This window comes from Pseudophryne corroboree, chromosome 5 (assembly GCF_028390025.1).
Source record: "Pseudophryne corroboree isolate aPseCor3 chromosome 5, aPseCor3.hap2, whole genome shotgun sequence".
Lineage (NCBI taxonomy): Eukaryota > Metazoa > Chordata > Amphibia > Anura > Myobatrachidae > Pseudophryne > Pseudophryne corroboree.
Window position 1 is genome coordinate 691499209 of NC_086448.1, and position 15460 is coordinate 691514668.

Here is a 15460-nt window from a genome sequence, read left to right on the forward strand (position 1 = left end):
AACACCTTTTTCTGAACCGTGTCCAGAATCATTCCCAGGAACAGCAGACGTGTCGTCGGGTTCAATTGAGATTTTGGAAAATTCAGAATCCACCCGTGCTGTTGCAGCACTACTTGGGTTAGTGCTACTACGTCTTCCAGCTGTTCTCTGGACCTTGCCCTTATCAGGAGATCGTCCAAGTAAGGGATAATTAATACGCCTTTTCTTCGCAGAAGAAACATCATCTCGGCCATTACCTTGGTAAAGACCCGAGGTGCCGTGGACAATCCAAACGGCAGCGTCTGAAACTGATAATGACAGTTTTGCACCACGAACCTGAGGTACCCTTGGTGTGAAGGGCAAATTGGGACATGCAGGTAAGCATTCTTGATGTCCAGGGACACCATAAAGTCCCCTTCTTCCAGATTCGCTATCACTGCTCTGAGTGACTCCATCTTGAACTTGAATTTTTGTATGTACAGGTTCAAAGATTTCAGATTTAGAATAGGTCTTACCGAGCCGTCCGGCTTCGGTACCACAAATAGCGTGGAGTAATACCCCTTTCCCTGTTGTAGGAGGGGTACCTTGACTATCACCTGCTGAGAAAACAGCTTGTGAATGGCTTCCAATACCGTCGCCCTGTCTGAGGGAGACGTTGGCAAAGCAGACTTTAGGAACCGGCGAGGGGGAGACTTCTCGAATTCCAACCTGTAACCCTGAGATACTACCTGCAGGATCCAGGGGTCCACCTGTGAGCAAGCCCACTGCGCGCTGAAATTCTTGAGTCGACCCCCCACCGCTCCTGAGTCCGCTTGTAAAGCCCCAGCGTCATGCTGAGGGCTTTGCAGAACCCGGGGAGGGCTTCTGTTCCTGGGAAGGAGCTGCTTGCTGCCCTCTCTTACCCTTTCCTCTGCCTCGGGGCAGATATGACTGTCCTTTTGCCCGCTTGTTCTTATAGGACCGAAAGGACTGCGGCTGAAAAGACGGTGTCTTTTTCTGTTGGGAGGGGGTCTGAGGTAAAAAGGTGGATTTCCCGGCAGTTGCCGTGGCCACCAGATCCGATAGACCCACGCCAAATAATTCCTCCCCTTTATACGGCAATACTTCCATATGCCGTTTGGAATCCGCATCACCTGACCACTGTCGCGTCCATAAACTTCTTCTGGCAGATATGGACGTCGCACTTACTCTCGATGCCAGAGTGCAAATATCCCTCTGAGCATCTTGCATATAAAGAAAAGCATCCTTTAATTGCTCTAAAGTCAATAAAATACTGTCCCTATCCAGGGTATCAATATTTTCAGTCAGGGAATCCGACCAGACCACCCCAGCACTGCACATCCAGGCTGAGGCGATGGCTGGTCGCAGTATAACACCAGTATGTGTGTATATACTTTTTAGGGTAGTTTCCAGCCTCCTATCAGCTGGATCCTTGAGGGCGGCCGTATCAGGAGACGGTAACGCCACTTGTTTTGATAAGCGTGTGAGCGCCTTATCCACCCTAGGGGGTGTTTCCCAGCGCGCCCTAACCTCTGGCGGGAAAGGGTATAATGCCAATAACTTTTTTGAAATTAGCACTTTTCTATCTGGGTTAACCCACGCTTCATCACATACATCATTCAATTCCTCTGATTCAGGAAAAACTACAGGTAGTTTTTTCACACCCCACATAATACCCCTTTTTGTGGTACTTGCAGTATCAGAGATATGTAAAGCCTCCTTCATTGCCGTGATCATATAACGTGTGGCCCTACTGGAAAATACGTATGTTTCTTCACCGTCGACACTAGATTCAGTGTCCGTGTCTGGGTCTGTGTCGACCGACTGAGGTAAAGGCGTTTTACAGCCCCTGACGGTGTCTGAGACGCCTGGGCAGGTACTAACTGGTTTGCCGGCCGTCTCATGTCGTCAACTGATTTTTGTAATGTGCTGACATTATCACGTAATTCCATAAACAAAGCCATCCATTCCGGTGTCGACTCCCTGGGGGGTGACATCACCATTACCGGCAATTGCTCTGCCTCCACACCAACATCGTCCTCATACATGTCGACACACACGTACCGACACACAGCAGACACACAGGGAATGCTCTATTGAAGACAGGACCCCACTAGCCCTTTGGGGAGACAGAGGGAGAGTTTGCCAGCACACACCCAAGCGCTATAATATATATGGGAACAACCCTATATAAGTGTTGTATCCTTATAGCATAGGGGTGGGCAACAGGCGGCCCGCGGTCCGAATGCGGCCCGCGGACCGATCGTGCCTGGCCCGCTGTGCCCCATTAGAGTGCAATGACAAGCGGCCCGACAGGCCGCTTGTCATTGCACTGCTCTCAGACGAGGCGCCGCTGAGGAAATCCCGGTCACGTCACAGGGTCAGCTGACCGGGATTTCCTCTGTTACCAATCGCGCTGGGCGCAGAGCCGTATTAAGGGGGGAGCCCGGGGGGGGGGGGGGGGTAAGTACCCCAGGCCCCCCCTTCCTAAAAGGGCCCCCTGCGCCCGCACACAGATCAGACCTCCGATCTGCGGCGCTGCGCTCCCCATGGGTTGCCCTGACTAATTACAGCCGCGGCACCGCATAGAAGTGAAGGACAGCTGCAACGGCTCAGCTGTCCAATGGAGAGTAAACGTGCAGCCTACGGCTCAGTCATTTACTGGGCATGCAGGCTGCAGTGCAAAAAGAAGCGTGGAACGTGGAGCCAGCGGAGGGTGCATGAGTGGAGGGACGAGCTCTCACTCTCGCTCTCCTGTCACTTACGGATGGCAATCCCTAGTGTCACTTGTAGCCTGCCAGCAGCAGAGACAAAAGTAAGATGGCTGTATTTTTTTTTCTTAGTTTTTTTTTTTATAATGCTGCTATTTATTAAATTGAAATATTTGGCTCTGTATCGTGTTGGCTTGGTGTGTATACGTAATGTGTGTTTGTGTGTACTATATATATATATGTGTGTATATATATATATATATATATATATGTGTGTGTGTGTGCGTATTTGTAAACATATACTGTGTATATATATGTGTGTGTGTGTATATATATATATATATATATATATATATATACACACACACTGGACACGGGCAGCACAACCGTTGACTAGAAGTAAAGTCCCCTCCGGAGGGCACCGGGATCCCAATAATAGACCTCCTTCAGGGAACCATTAGTACCCGGGGGCGCTGTCTGCTGTAATGTGTAAAAAGGGGGACGATGTCTGCTGTAATGTGTAAAAAGGGGGACAATGTCTGCCGTAATGTGTAAAAACGGGGGCGCTGTCTGCTGTAATGTGTAAAAAGGGGACGATGTCTGCCGTAATGTATAAAACGGGGGCGCTGTCTGCTGTAATGTGTAAAAAGGGGGACGATGTCTGCCGTAATGTGTAAAAAGGGGACGCAGTCTGCCGTAATGTGTAAAAAGGGAGACAATGTCTGCCGTAATGTGTAAAAACGGGGGCGCTGTCTGCTGTAACGTGTAAAAAGGGGGACGATGTCTGCTGTAATGTGTAAAAAGGGGACGCTATCTGCCGTAATGTGTAAAAAGGGGACTCTTTTTGAGTATTTTGTGTGTGGCCCTCGAATATTCGCTGGAAGTGTTAAGCGGCCCCCCAGCTGAAATAATTGCCCACCCCTGTTATAGCAGCTTAAATATAGTAATATCGCCAAAAAAAGTGCCCCCCCTCCAGAGGCGTATCTAGCACGGGGCGAGCAGGGCACGTGCCCTGGGCGCCATGGCAGCCCCAACAGAGGGGGGCGCCACCGGCACCTGCACGGCCCACTCGCCCCATGCTTCAGGGATTCCGCCGGCGCTACCCGCGGCGCTTTCCCTGTCTCCCCGGCTGCTGTGCCTGTCACAATAGACAGGCAGCGGCAGCCAGGAGCCTCTCCCTACTCCCCCCTGCAAAAGTGTGTGTGTACGCGATCGCGATGGTGCGCGCATGCGCATGCGCGACCTCGGGGGGGCGTGCGGCCCCTGCCCTGAACAGCAGTAAGTGCAGGTGAGCGGGAAGGGGGTGCGGGACATTTTGTGTGTGTGTGTGTGTGTTAAGTGTGTGTGTGTGTCGGACAGTGTGCGTGTGACATTGTGTGTGGGACAGTGTGAGTGTGTTAATTGTGTGTGTGGGACAGTTTGAGTGTGTGTAAATTGTGTGTGTGTGTGTGGGACAGTGTGCGTGTGTTAATTGTGTGTGTGGGACAGTGTGTGTGTGTTAATTGTGTGTGTGTGTGTTAATTGTGTGTGTGGGACAGTGCGTGTTTGTTAATTGTGTGTGGGACAGTGTGCGTGTGTGATATTTGTGTGTGTGGGACAGTGTGCGTGCGTGTGTTAACTGTGTGTGGGACAGTGTGCGTGGGTTAATTGTGTGTGTGTGTTAATTGTCCCGGCGGTTATTGGCGTCTGTAGTGTGCGCCCCATCCTCCTCCGCTGCCGCTGACAGGAGCGGCGGTGTGCGGCTCTCCCCCTCCTCCGCCGGCTCCGTCCTCCCGTCGTGGCTTTATCCCTTCTCCATGCTTAATACATCTGCCCCAGTGTTTCCACCTGATCACCTTCAGTGCATGAAGATTACAGCCTTGCAGTTTGAGCAAAACGTGGCACGTTACGTTATGATCCACAAGTCTTGGTCTGTATTACGTACTTCTAGTGCAATGCTATATGTCACATGACATTGTACCACCCCTAAATATTTACCATTAAAAAAACAACGTGGAGCACAGATAATACATGAACATACCTCTCCTCCAAACTTATGTGTGCAAACAAACCAGATTCTCGCAACAAGCCCACTGCGGACCTCCAGTGGTGGTTTTCTAATACTGAGGTATTCTAAAAGGCAAACAATCAATAGCGTCACTCTAAGAAGATTTGCAGACATTTAACAGCAGACAATTGCAGAGCTACGCTAAACGCACATTCTGTCATTAATAGTCAGGTGCATGTGATAAAGACACAGCATAAAACTATAACCCCCTGCTAGGTTTAGCTACATGGATTTAATATACAGTATATTTGTCTCAGATTTTTTTTTAAAAATAGGTCAACTTTCTATCAGAAGGGTAAAAGGTTAGAATAATTATTAACTGTACAAAGGATACCAGACTTAAAATATGTACACACTGGCAGGTTAATGGCTTATGGAGTGCTATATTGCACGTCACTGCACGTACCCAACCAGGCAAGCAAAAATACAGTGTGTACTTAATACATTTATCATTGAAGTGCAATAACCAGATCAATAAATATCCTTAATATGTCCATATAGTCTAAGTTGTTTTCTTAATGTCCGTAGGAGGAAGTAAAAAAAAATTGTATTAGATGGTATTATACATCAATCGGGAACCAGTTATCATACCGGCAGTCAGAGTTCCGACACTGGGCAGAAGACCGGAGCCGGGATCCCAATCCTAAGTATGCCGGGGAGGGTTAGGGTGAGGCTGCGGGGTAGGGAAGGGAGGGGGGTTTTGAAGCGAGGTTAGGTTTAGGCACTACAGAGAGGGTTATGGGTAGGCTGCTGGGGGGTTGGGGTTAGGCTGTGGTGTGGAAGGGTTAGGCACTAAAAAGGGAGGGCTAAGCACTAAGGGGGGAGGGTTAGGTTGCAGGGAGAGAGGGTTAAGAAAAGGAACCAAGCGGAGTGGGTTAGAGTCAGGCTGCGGGTAGGGACGGTTAGGGTTTTATACTTACCTGGCAGGTGTTGGTATTCTCTGTCGGGATGCGGCTGTCGGTATTCTGACCGCCAGCATCCCAATACCATCCCTATCAATCACCCTTAAAAGAGTCCATATAAGGTTCAATATTCTCAAGTTTAAACCTTGAATTTAAAAAATATCACCCAGTAGGAAACAGTTACCTTGTATAAAGTTGCTAAGTAGTGGTTTGTTTTTATTAAAAAAGACTGATTTACACCAGGATGATCCAGGTCGTGCGTTGCAGCTGCAATTAAACCCAACAGGACATCCCATGAAGTGAGAGCCTTGGCCAGCTGGAAGACACAAGAGGGACAGGTTATGATCAGATATGAACACCAGCAAAATAGCTGTCCATGGAGTGGTGCTGTGTTACATCTCCTTAATGGGCAAGATGAAGTAATCGCAGACTGAGCGATAGTGACCATTATTGCTCCACCTATATAAAACACACGTCCATTTGGTGATTGGGGAACTTTTTAAAACTCTTCTGATACATTGGCAAGGCTGTACAATACGGGTCAAAAGTTTTAAACCATCCCGATTTCGCCAGCTTTTGTTGAACCTTAATCTATCCCTGTCCAGTGAATAACCTTAAATGGTACAAAGGTAAGTGGTACGCTGATGAGGGAAAAAAAATAATAAAAAAAAAATAGGTTCGCAAAAACTGAAAAATAATGTCAAAGTCCCTTTTAAGGGAACAAGTACAATGCTAAAAACGTACACCTGTTCTGCAGCAATGTTTAAAAAAAAAAGACTTCCCTGGGCTATAATGCACCACAGTTGACCACTGAAGACTGGCAGGTTATTCATTTTAATTCTTTGGTACATCACGCAGGGTTTTTGTATGTTGTAGAGTAGGAAAGGATGGCTATTTAGCGTGCAAGGTTTATTTAGTAAGTGGCACTTCCTGGGGTGTTTAAGCCCAAAATGAATAGGACAATGCATTTAACCACTTGCATCATTTGCGACCACACCAGGCTGTGCGTTATCTGGCCTGGCAGCAAGGAATGAGACCAGTCAGAAACACAGAGTGGCTGGCTGCCAGAAGATATTCTTCTAGCAGCCACCAATCAAAGAGGGTCCTCCCGCCTACTCTGAATCCCTGCCTTCTCCCCCAGTGTCTACCGTGCTGCCGATCACTGTTGATCGGTCAGCACAGCAGGACCCCACTCCCAGTGGCTGTGCAGCTGCCTGGGAAACGTAAATTAAGCCCCCCAGTGTGTACCTGATGGCTGCTCAATTAAAAAGCTGCTGGGGAAATCACACAGCCGCAATGTTCTCAATGTTCTGATGGTGATGGTCACGATGTTTAAAAATAATTATATTTTATAGATGTTACCTTTTTTTTTTTTTAATTGTTTTGGGTAAGTTTAGATACATGTTCTTGATATATATATATATACAGCACAATGTTCCACTCGGAAGAAACCCCACCTCTGCTTTGGTATCATGTGGGGTCTATGAATACTAATAGCAGTACTTACTGCAAACAACACGCACGCAATTATATTGTATACACCCAACTGACCAACACCATGAGAACTGAACTTCAACTTACTACTGCAAGGTGCTGCAATGTAAAACAGTGGTCCGCGGTGCCGGTAGTTGGGCAGTCACAGCGGTCGATCCTTTTCTGGGCAGCCAGGGATGCTGACTCAATGGCTGCAGCAGGACAGAGGCTCGGGGAGCGCTGGCGGGTACGGTGCAGGCTGTAGCGGCTCCGGGAGTGCAGGCTGGTACAGCACATGATATCATGACACACGTCATGTCCACACCTGCCGCGCCCCCCCCAGGCTGCAGCCTGATCAATCAGGCCCTGCTGAACTACTTTTGAAGAAAAGAACAAGACTGTAGGCTTCCAGTCATGGAATGTCTCTCCAGACCAAAATCTCATCATGCTGGTTTGGAATAAACTGACCAGAAGGGCGAAAAAGCAAAGCAAGTTCCAACACATTTGTGGGAATTTCTGCAACAGTGCCGGGAAGAACTTCTTAAACGATATTTGATTTCTATTATAGAAACAATGCCAAGAGTGCGTTCGGTAGCTAACAGGTGGCTACTTTGATGCATCAATAATTTAAATTCAATTTTGTTAAACAAAATGATTCTCTGATCTTTCTCCTCACCAATTCTTTATTCTATGGTTTCATTTCAGAGTGCACGGAGGCATTAAATCTCAATAAAACTGGAAAAATGAGGATGTACTAGAACTTTTAGTGGTGTATATATTTCTCAGCACACATAAAACAGTGAACGGAAAATACTTTTGCTACAGATATCATTCTTAAAATACCACGACAATACAAACGTAAATATAACCTTACACAACCTCGCCCAAATCTCTTTACTGACGCACCTTCCAGTGAAACAGGTATCATCTGGCAGGATTTAAAAAAAACAAAAATCTCTTGGACTACCCTGAAGCCACAAATAGCCCCGTGGATGCCAATAGGAGCAATGTGTAAAGTCCATATTGTTCTGTTTTTCGCCAGTAGTTTTATATGCAGTTTGCAAAGTACGATTTATTAGAGGCAAAACCGCACATCAAACAGCATTAGATCAAGGTGCCAGTCCCGAAAGCACCTTCCTGATTTTACTACATTAAGAGACGACAAATTGTGCAATACAACAAGCTGCAGTTTGCAAAACCATACGGCACACTGCCAGAATACAGATAGAAAATAGGATTTTAGTACCTACCGGTAAATCCTTTTCTCTTAGTCCGTAGCGGATGCTGGGGACTTCAAAAGGACCATGGGGTATAGACGGATCTGCAGGAGCTTGGGCACACTATAAAGACTTAAACTGGGTGTGAACTGGCTCCTCCCTCTATGCCCCTCCTCCAGACCTCAGCTAGAAACTGTGCCCAGGAGAGATGGACATTTCGAGGAAAGAATTTATAAACACGGTGAGTGTCATACCAGCTCCCACCACGAACATACCGCAGAACGTGGCATTCAATAGAAAACTAGCCTACGGTATGAAAAAGACACAGCCACATGCTGAGAGAATATGTAACACAACCTGTGTGCCAACACAACCAATAATAAGAGACCGTATCCCATGGCCTGAACATCGTCAGCAACAGTCTGACAGAGAAGAAACAACACTAAAGTGTAACCAAAAGCAATAACTGTAGACACAGTACGCACTGGGACGGGCGCCCAGCATCCTCTACGGACTAAGAGAAAAGGATTTACCGGTAGGTACTAAAATCCTATTTTCTCATACGTCCTAGAGGATGCTGGGGACTCCAAAAGGACCATGGGGTCAATATCAAAGCTTCAGAACGGGCAGGAGAGTGCGGACGACTCTGCAGCACCGATTGAGCAAACAAAAGGTCCCCCTCAACCAGGGTATCAAACTTGTAGAGCATAGCAAAAGCGTTTGAACCCGACCAAGTATCCACTCGGCAAGTTGAACCGCCGAGACTTCTCGGGCATCCGCCCAAGAAGAGCCCATCTTCCCAGTATAATGGGCCTCCACCGACTTCGGTGACGGCAATCCAGCCGTAGAACGAACATGCCAAATAGCATCACAGATCCAGCGTGTAACCGACTGCATAACACAGTCACCCAAACCATGCTGGGAACATACCAGACAAACAGAGCCCCTGTTTCTCCAATCTGAGCCAAATTGGCGACCTAAATATTCAAATCCCTGGCTACATCGAGAGAATTTGAATCAGCTAATGCCTGAGTAACCACCGGCATCAAAATAGGCCAATTTCTGCGAAACCCAGAAACCACTCTTGGCAGAACTACTAACCGAGTTCTCCATTCCTCTCTATCCACATGAAAGATCAAACAAGGCTCTTGCGAGACAAAACCATCACTTCCGACACCCGCGTTGCGGATGTCAAAGCCAAGAGCACGACCACTTTCCAAGAGAAATTTTTGTAAAGAAATTATTAGGCCACACTGCACTGAAATGGAGCCCAACTTTAGGCTTGTATCCACACCGGTTTGTAAAGTATGGATAAGAACAATCTAGCTGAAAGTCTTCCATAGGAGCCTTCCTGGATAGACACCAAAACACATAGTTATGCCAACTACAGTGGTAAAGCTTAGCCGTTACTTCTTTCTTAGCCTGAAGAATTGAGGAAATGACTTCACTGGGAACACCCTTTCGGCTTAGCTAATGGCATTCAACCCCCACGACGTCAGACGCAGCTGCGGTAAGTCTTGAAACCCGCCCTGATCTTGTTTTAACAGATCCTCACGTAGAGGAAGAGGGCAGGAATCTTCTATGAGTAAATCATGAAAAACTGGATAGCAAACCCTCCTTGGCTAGACCGGATCCAAGAGGATTGCTGGAACCTTTGTTCATCCCACGTTTATCACCTTCAAAAAAAGTGAAAGCGGAGAGGCCACATCGACCGACTAAAAACACCCACGGTGTCACAAGGTTGTCCACTGCTATAGCTTGAGCGTCCCATGACCTGGAACAATATCCCTGAGGCCTCTCATTGAGGCGAGACGCCAACATATCCAATTGCGACATTCCTCCAAGACTTGTCACGTCTGTGAATACTTCTCGATGATGACTGAATTTCTCCCGGATGGAGATCACGTCAGCAGAGGAAATCTATTTCTCCGCCGTTCACCTCCGGAACGAAGACTGCTAATATAGCGTTTACCAGACTCTCCACCAACGGCAAAACTGTGCATCTTCTGCCATTGCCGCTTTGCTCCTTGTTCCGCCATAGCGGTTAGCTTACGCCACTGCTGACAAGTCGTCTAGCAGAACTAACACGGGCAGAACACGAAGAATACGTTTGTCGAAACTTACTCTTAATTCAAGAAAGTTTATAGCAGACAAGCTTTCCAACTTGACCTTATCCCCTGGAAACACGTCCCTTGCAAGTACTGCTCCTCCGTCTCGGAGATCTGTATGCACGGACACCAGGATCTACACCCGGAACCCGAACCTTAATCCCTCTAGAAGGAGAGAACCGAGCAGACACCACAGGAGCATGTGCAGGTGAGACCCAGACCACATTTCCAACTGGTCTCTTGAAAACCACTCTGGCATTAGAGCCGCTCACCAAAAAAGGCCTCTCAGGCCGCACCCAACCGGTTAAGTAACGGAACACCTTGATGAAGTGTCACAGTAAAGCCGATCCAACTCTGGATCTTCAGACCTCTTTTCACATGGAAAAACACTGAACTTTAACCGGTCATTATCTACTCTGAAACCCACCTCCGACATCTGTGTCGTTGGAAACAGCCAATCCCTGTCAAAGAACAGTCAGAGAGAAATAACGATTTGCACCTTTATACAGGGACAACCGGACAATGTCCTGATCCTGACGCACCTCTGTATGGCGTCGCGTACTATCTTCCCTTCAAGAGTGGAACAGCAAGAACTATTAGAAAAAACAGTAAGGGGAAACAACCGTAACTCAGAATGTTCCCCTTTGGATTCTATAAATAACCCACAGGTCCTAGTCTATTCCTGGACCAACTGAAAAATAGTAGACGAGTGCCCACCGGAGTGCGGACCAGCCCGATAAGACTCAGCGACAAGTGGTGGATGTGGAGGAAACGGAAAACGACATCCACTACTGCGAACCTAACAAAGGCTGCAGAACTCTTACCTTTTCACCTTCCACTGTCTGCACAGAAAAGGAAAAAAGAACGGTATCGAACCGGTTAAAACGACTGCATCCCACAAAAGAATGTGTCACCAATCGTTGTGAAGGAGTCTTACTCACGAAGTTAGACTTACTAGTGGTATCCGCCGAGATTGACTGAACAGAGGCCACACCAAACAGCTGTATACCTCCCTCCAGCATCTCCCGGAGACATCCTCCGCATTTTTCCGGTCACACCTCCTGCTGTCACGTGGCAGCCTTGTGTAATGTTATAAGGTAGAATAAACATAGGCAAGCCTACCCACTCTGGGTAGGGTAATTCTATCGGATGCCTACCCAAATACAACACTCCCTCAAGTGCATACAGTGCAAATAAGGTCAAAGTATAGAAATAAAATTTCACTTAGCTGCCTGTGTATGATCCTTTGCGACCGGGCTCTGCGTCGACCAGGAGTTGACCGTCATAATTTTCTCTCCGCGTTGTGAAGAGAATAATATTCGGACTCCTTGAGAGGATCGAAACCAACTCGTCACGGCCAATCTAGAGCTTAATCAACAGAGCGACCAGCACATGATAAGAATACCATTATTTCAGCATTCATGGATATACATAATGTAATACACAATGAAACATATATCCTAACCATGCATATATAAACCTATATCTACATATACACACATATAGATATATCCTATACGCAAGTAGATTGTCCAGACCTGTCAGGTCCCTAGTGACAGTAATGTGTTGTGAATGTGTATGACCATGTACTGACATGCCCCCGATGTGGATCTACCAGGAACGTTATGGTCGACAGAAACTTAGTAAATGTCGACAGCAAGGAATAGTAAGCGGGCAAAAAATAATAATAATCACGGAACCCCGAGGGGTCTGAGAGAAGCATACAAATACAATTTTGATAACACTCCCCCCACATATACCTAGAAATATATATATATATATATATATATATATACATATATATATATATATACATATATACACACACAGGTACAAGGCAATAACAGCCTGATAATTTTTTTCCCCAGGAAATACCGTTGATGCCGACAGGGCATCCACAAACTGAATCTCCCCTATCGTGTTTACTGTTTTAAGCACACAAACACCAATTTGCTAATACTTAATTTTCCGAATCTAGTACCGCCATGCGCCGGCGAAGCCGACAGTTATCCCCACAGCAGCTTGTGACAAAGCCCTCACACCTGCCAACATATGTCGACTAACCAATAGTGGGTACAAACAGGGAAACAGTGAATTTATGCAATATAAGAGTGATTATGCGTCCATTATCAAACATAATGCTATATGACACCCATATAGCATTAAAAACACTGTGCCCCCCCTCCATCTTACTATCCAGCAAGTCCTGGCGGGGATCTGAGGAAAATGGCGCTGACTCCTCTGTGAGGGCTAAGCTCCGCCCCTTCCAGGCGCGCTTAAGCCCGCTCAAAATATATAAATATATAACCCTAAATTGAGCTGGGGGAACTTATATACAGGGAGTAACCCCCTGTATATACCCCTATATGTATAAACGCAGCCCAGGGCGCCCCCCCTGCGCCCCGCACCCACAGAAGCCGTTGGTGTGTGGGAGCCATAGAGCGCAGCGCGCACGCTGCGGTACCCTGGTGGGGTGAAGACACCCGATGTCCGGGTATGTTCCCCCGCCCGGGATCAGTCAATAAATGCTGCCCAGGGCGCTTCCCCCCAGCGCCCTGCAGGCCGATGGTGTGCGGGAGCCGGGAGCGCAGCGCTACCGCTGCTGCTCCCTCCCTTTCGCGGCACACTGGCGGGGGGGGAACATAACCAGTGTTCGGGCACCGAAGTATGTCCCCCCGCCAGTGAACTACATAATATATATATATATATATATATATATATATATATATATATGCTGCCCAGGGCGCTCCCCCCCAGCGCCCTGCAGGCCGATGGTGTGTGTGAGAGCAGGGAGCGCAGCGCTACCGCTGTTGATCCCCCCTGCGGCACATTGGCGGGGTGAACATACCCGGTGCCCGGGCACCTAAATATGTCCCCCCGCCAGCGTTTTAGACCCTCAGCAACATGCCCCCAGGGTGCTCCCCCCCAGCGCCCTGCACCCTGCCAGAGACGTTGGTGTGTGGGAGCATGGAGCGCAGCGCTACCGCTGCTGTTACCTCCGTTACTGAGGTCTTCTGCCGTCACTGAAATCTTCTTTTCTTCCAATACTCACCCGGCTTCTTTCTTCAGGCTTCTGTGAGGGGATTGACGGCGTGGCTCCGGGAACAAGCAGCTAGGAGCACCAAGTGATCGAACCCTCTGGAGCTAATGGTGTCCAGTAGCCGAGAAGCAGAGCCTTTAACTAAGAAGAAGTAGGTCTGACTTCTCTCCCCTCAGTCCCACGATGCAGGGAGCCTGTAGCCAGCAGGTCTCCCTGAAAATAATAAGATTTTAAACATACCGGTAAATCTATTTCTCCTAGTCCGCAGAGGATGCTGGGGACTCCGTAAGGACCATGGGGTATAGACGGGCTCCGCAGGAGATAGGGCACCTAAAAAGAACTTTGACTATGGGTGTGCACTGGCTCCTCCCTCTATGCCCCTCCTCCAGACCTCAGTTAGAGAACTGTGCCCAGAGGAGATGGACAATACAAGGCAGGATTTAGCAATCCAAGGGCAAGATTCATACCAGCCCACACCAATCATACCATGTAACCTGGAACATACATAATCAGTTAACAGTATGAACACACGACAGTAACGGTCCAAGACCTATTCCAACTGTAACATAACCCTTATGTAAGCAACAACTATATACAAGTCTTGCAGAGTTTCCGCACTGGGACGGGCGCCCAGCATCCTCTACGGACTAGGAGAAATAGATTTACCGGTAGGTTTAAAATCGTATTTTCTCTTACGTCCTAGAGGATGCTGGGACTCCGTAAGGACCATGGGATTTATACCAAAGCATCCAATCGGGCGGGAGAGTACATATGACTCTGCAGCACCGACTGAGCAAATGCTAGGTCCTCATCAGCCAGGGTATCAAACTTGTAGAATTTAGCAAAAGTGTTTGACCCCGACCAAGTCGCCGCTCTGCAAAGCTGTAATGCCGAGACGCCTCGGGCAGCCGCCCAAGAAGAGCCCACCTTCCTAGTGGAATGGGCTTTAACCAAATTTGGTACCGGCAATCCAGCCGTCGAATGAGCCTGCTGAATCGTATTACAGATCCAGCGAGCAATAGTCTGCTTCGAAGCAGGTGCGCCAATCTTATTAGCAGCATACAGGACAAACAGAGCCTCTGTTTTCCTCATTTTAGCCGTTCTGGCTACATAAATCTTTAAGGCCCTGACTACATCCAGGTATCTGGTCACTTGTAGCCACAGGCACCACAATAGGTTGATTCATATGGAATGAAGAAACCACTTTAGGCAAAAATTGCGGACGTGTCCTCAATTCAGCTCGATCCACATGAAAAATCAAGTAGGGGCTTTTGTGTGACAAAGCCGCCAATTCAGACACTCGCCTTGCTGATGCCAAAGCCAACAGCATGACCACCTTCCAGGTAAGAAATTTCAACTCAACCTTGGTAAGCGGTTCAAACCAGTGTGATTTTAAGAACTGCAACACCACGTTCAAGTCCCATGGTGCCACTGAAGGCACAAAAGGGGGCTGGATGTGCAGCACTCCCTTTACAAACGTCTGGACTTCTGGAAGAGAAGCCAATTCCTTCTGAAAGAAAATCGAGAGGGACGAAATCTGTACCTTAACAGAGCCTAATTTCAGGCCCATATCCACTCCTGTCTGTAGGAAGTGGAGAAAACGACCCAGATGAAAATCTTCCGTAGGCGCATTCTTGGACTCACACCAAGACACATACTTTCGCCAGATACGGTGATAATGTTTTACCGTCAACTCCTTCCTAGCCTTTATTAAAGTAGGGATGACCTCTTCCGGAATCCCCTTTTTCACTAGGATTCGGCGTTCAACCGCCATGCCGTCAAACGTAACCGCGGTAAGTCTTGAAATACACAGGGCCCCTGTTGCAACAGGTCTTCCCTAAGAGGAAGAGGCCATGGATCTCCTGTGAGCATCGAGCATCTCTTGTAGATCCGAGTACCAGGCCCTTCGAGGCCAGTCTGGGACAACGAGTATCGTCTGTACTCTTCTTCGTCTTATGATCCTCAACACTTTTGTGATGAGAG

General features: G+C 47.8%; 1 protein-coding gene across 9 annotated transcripts in view; it reads right to left on the reverse strand.

Annotated features, from left to right (window-relative positions):
- Positions 1–15460, reverse strand: part of PDE7A (phosphodiesterase 7A) — a 593823-nt gene that overhangs the window by 31423 nt on the left and 546940 nt on the right. For all 9 annotated transcript variants that reach the window (XM_063923814.1, XM_063923815.1, XM_063923817.1 and 6 more), the window contains 2 exons: positions 5824–5955; positions 4711–4802 (listed from right to left, as the gene is read on the reverse strand). In XM_063923814.1, coding sequence (XP_063779884.1) covers positions 4711–4802; positions 5824–5955 — 224 coding nt within the window. The remainder of the gene's footprint in view (positions 1–4710; positions 4803–5823; positions 5956–15460) is intronic.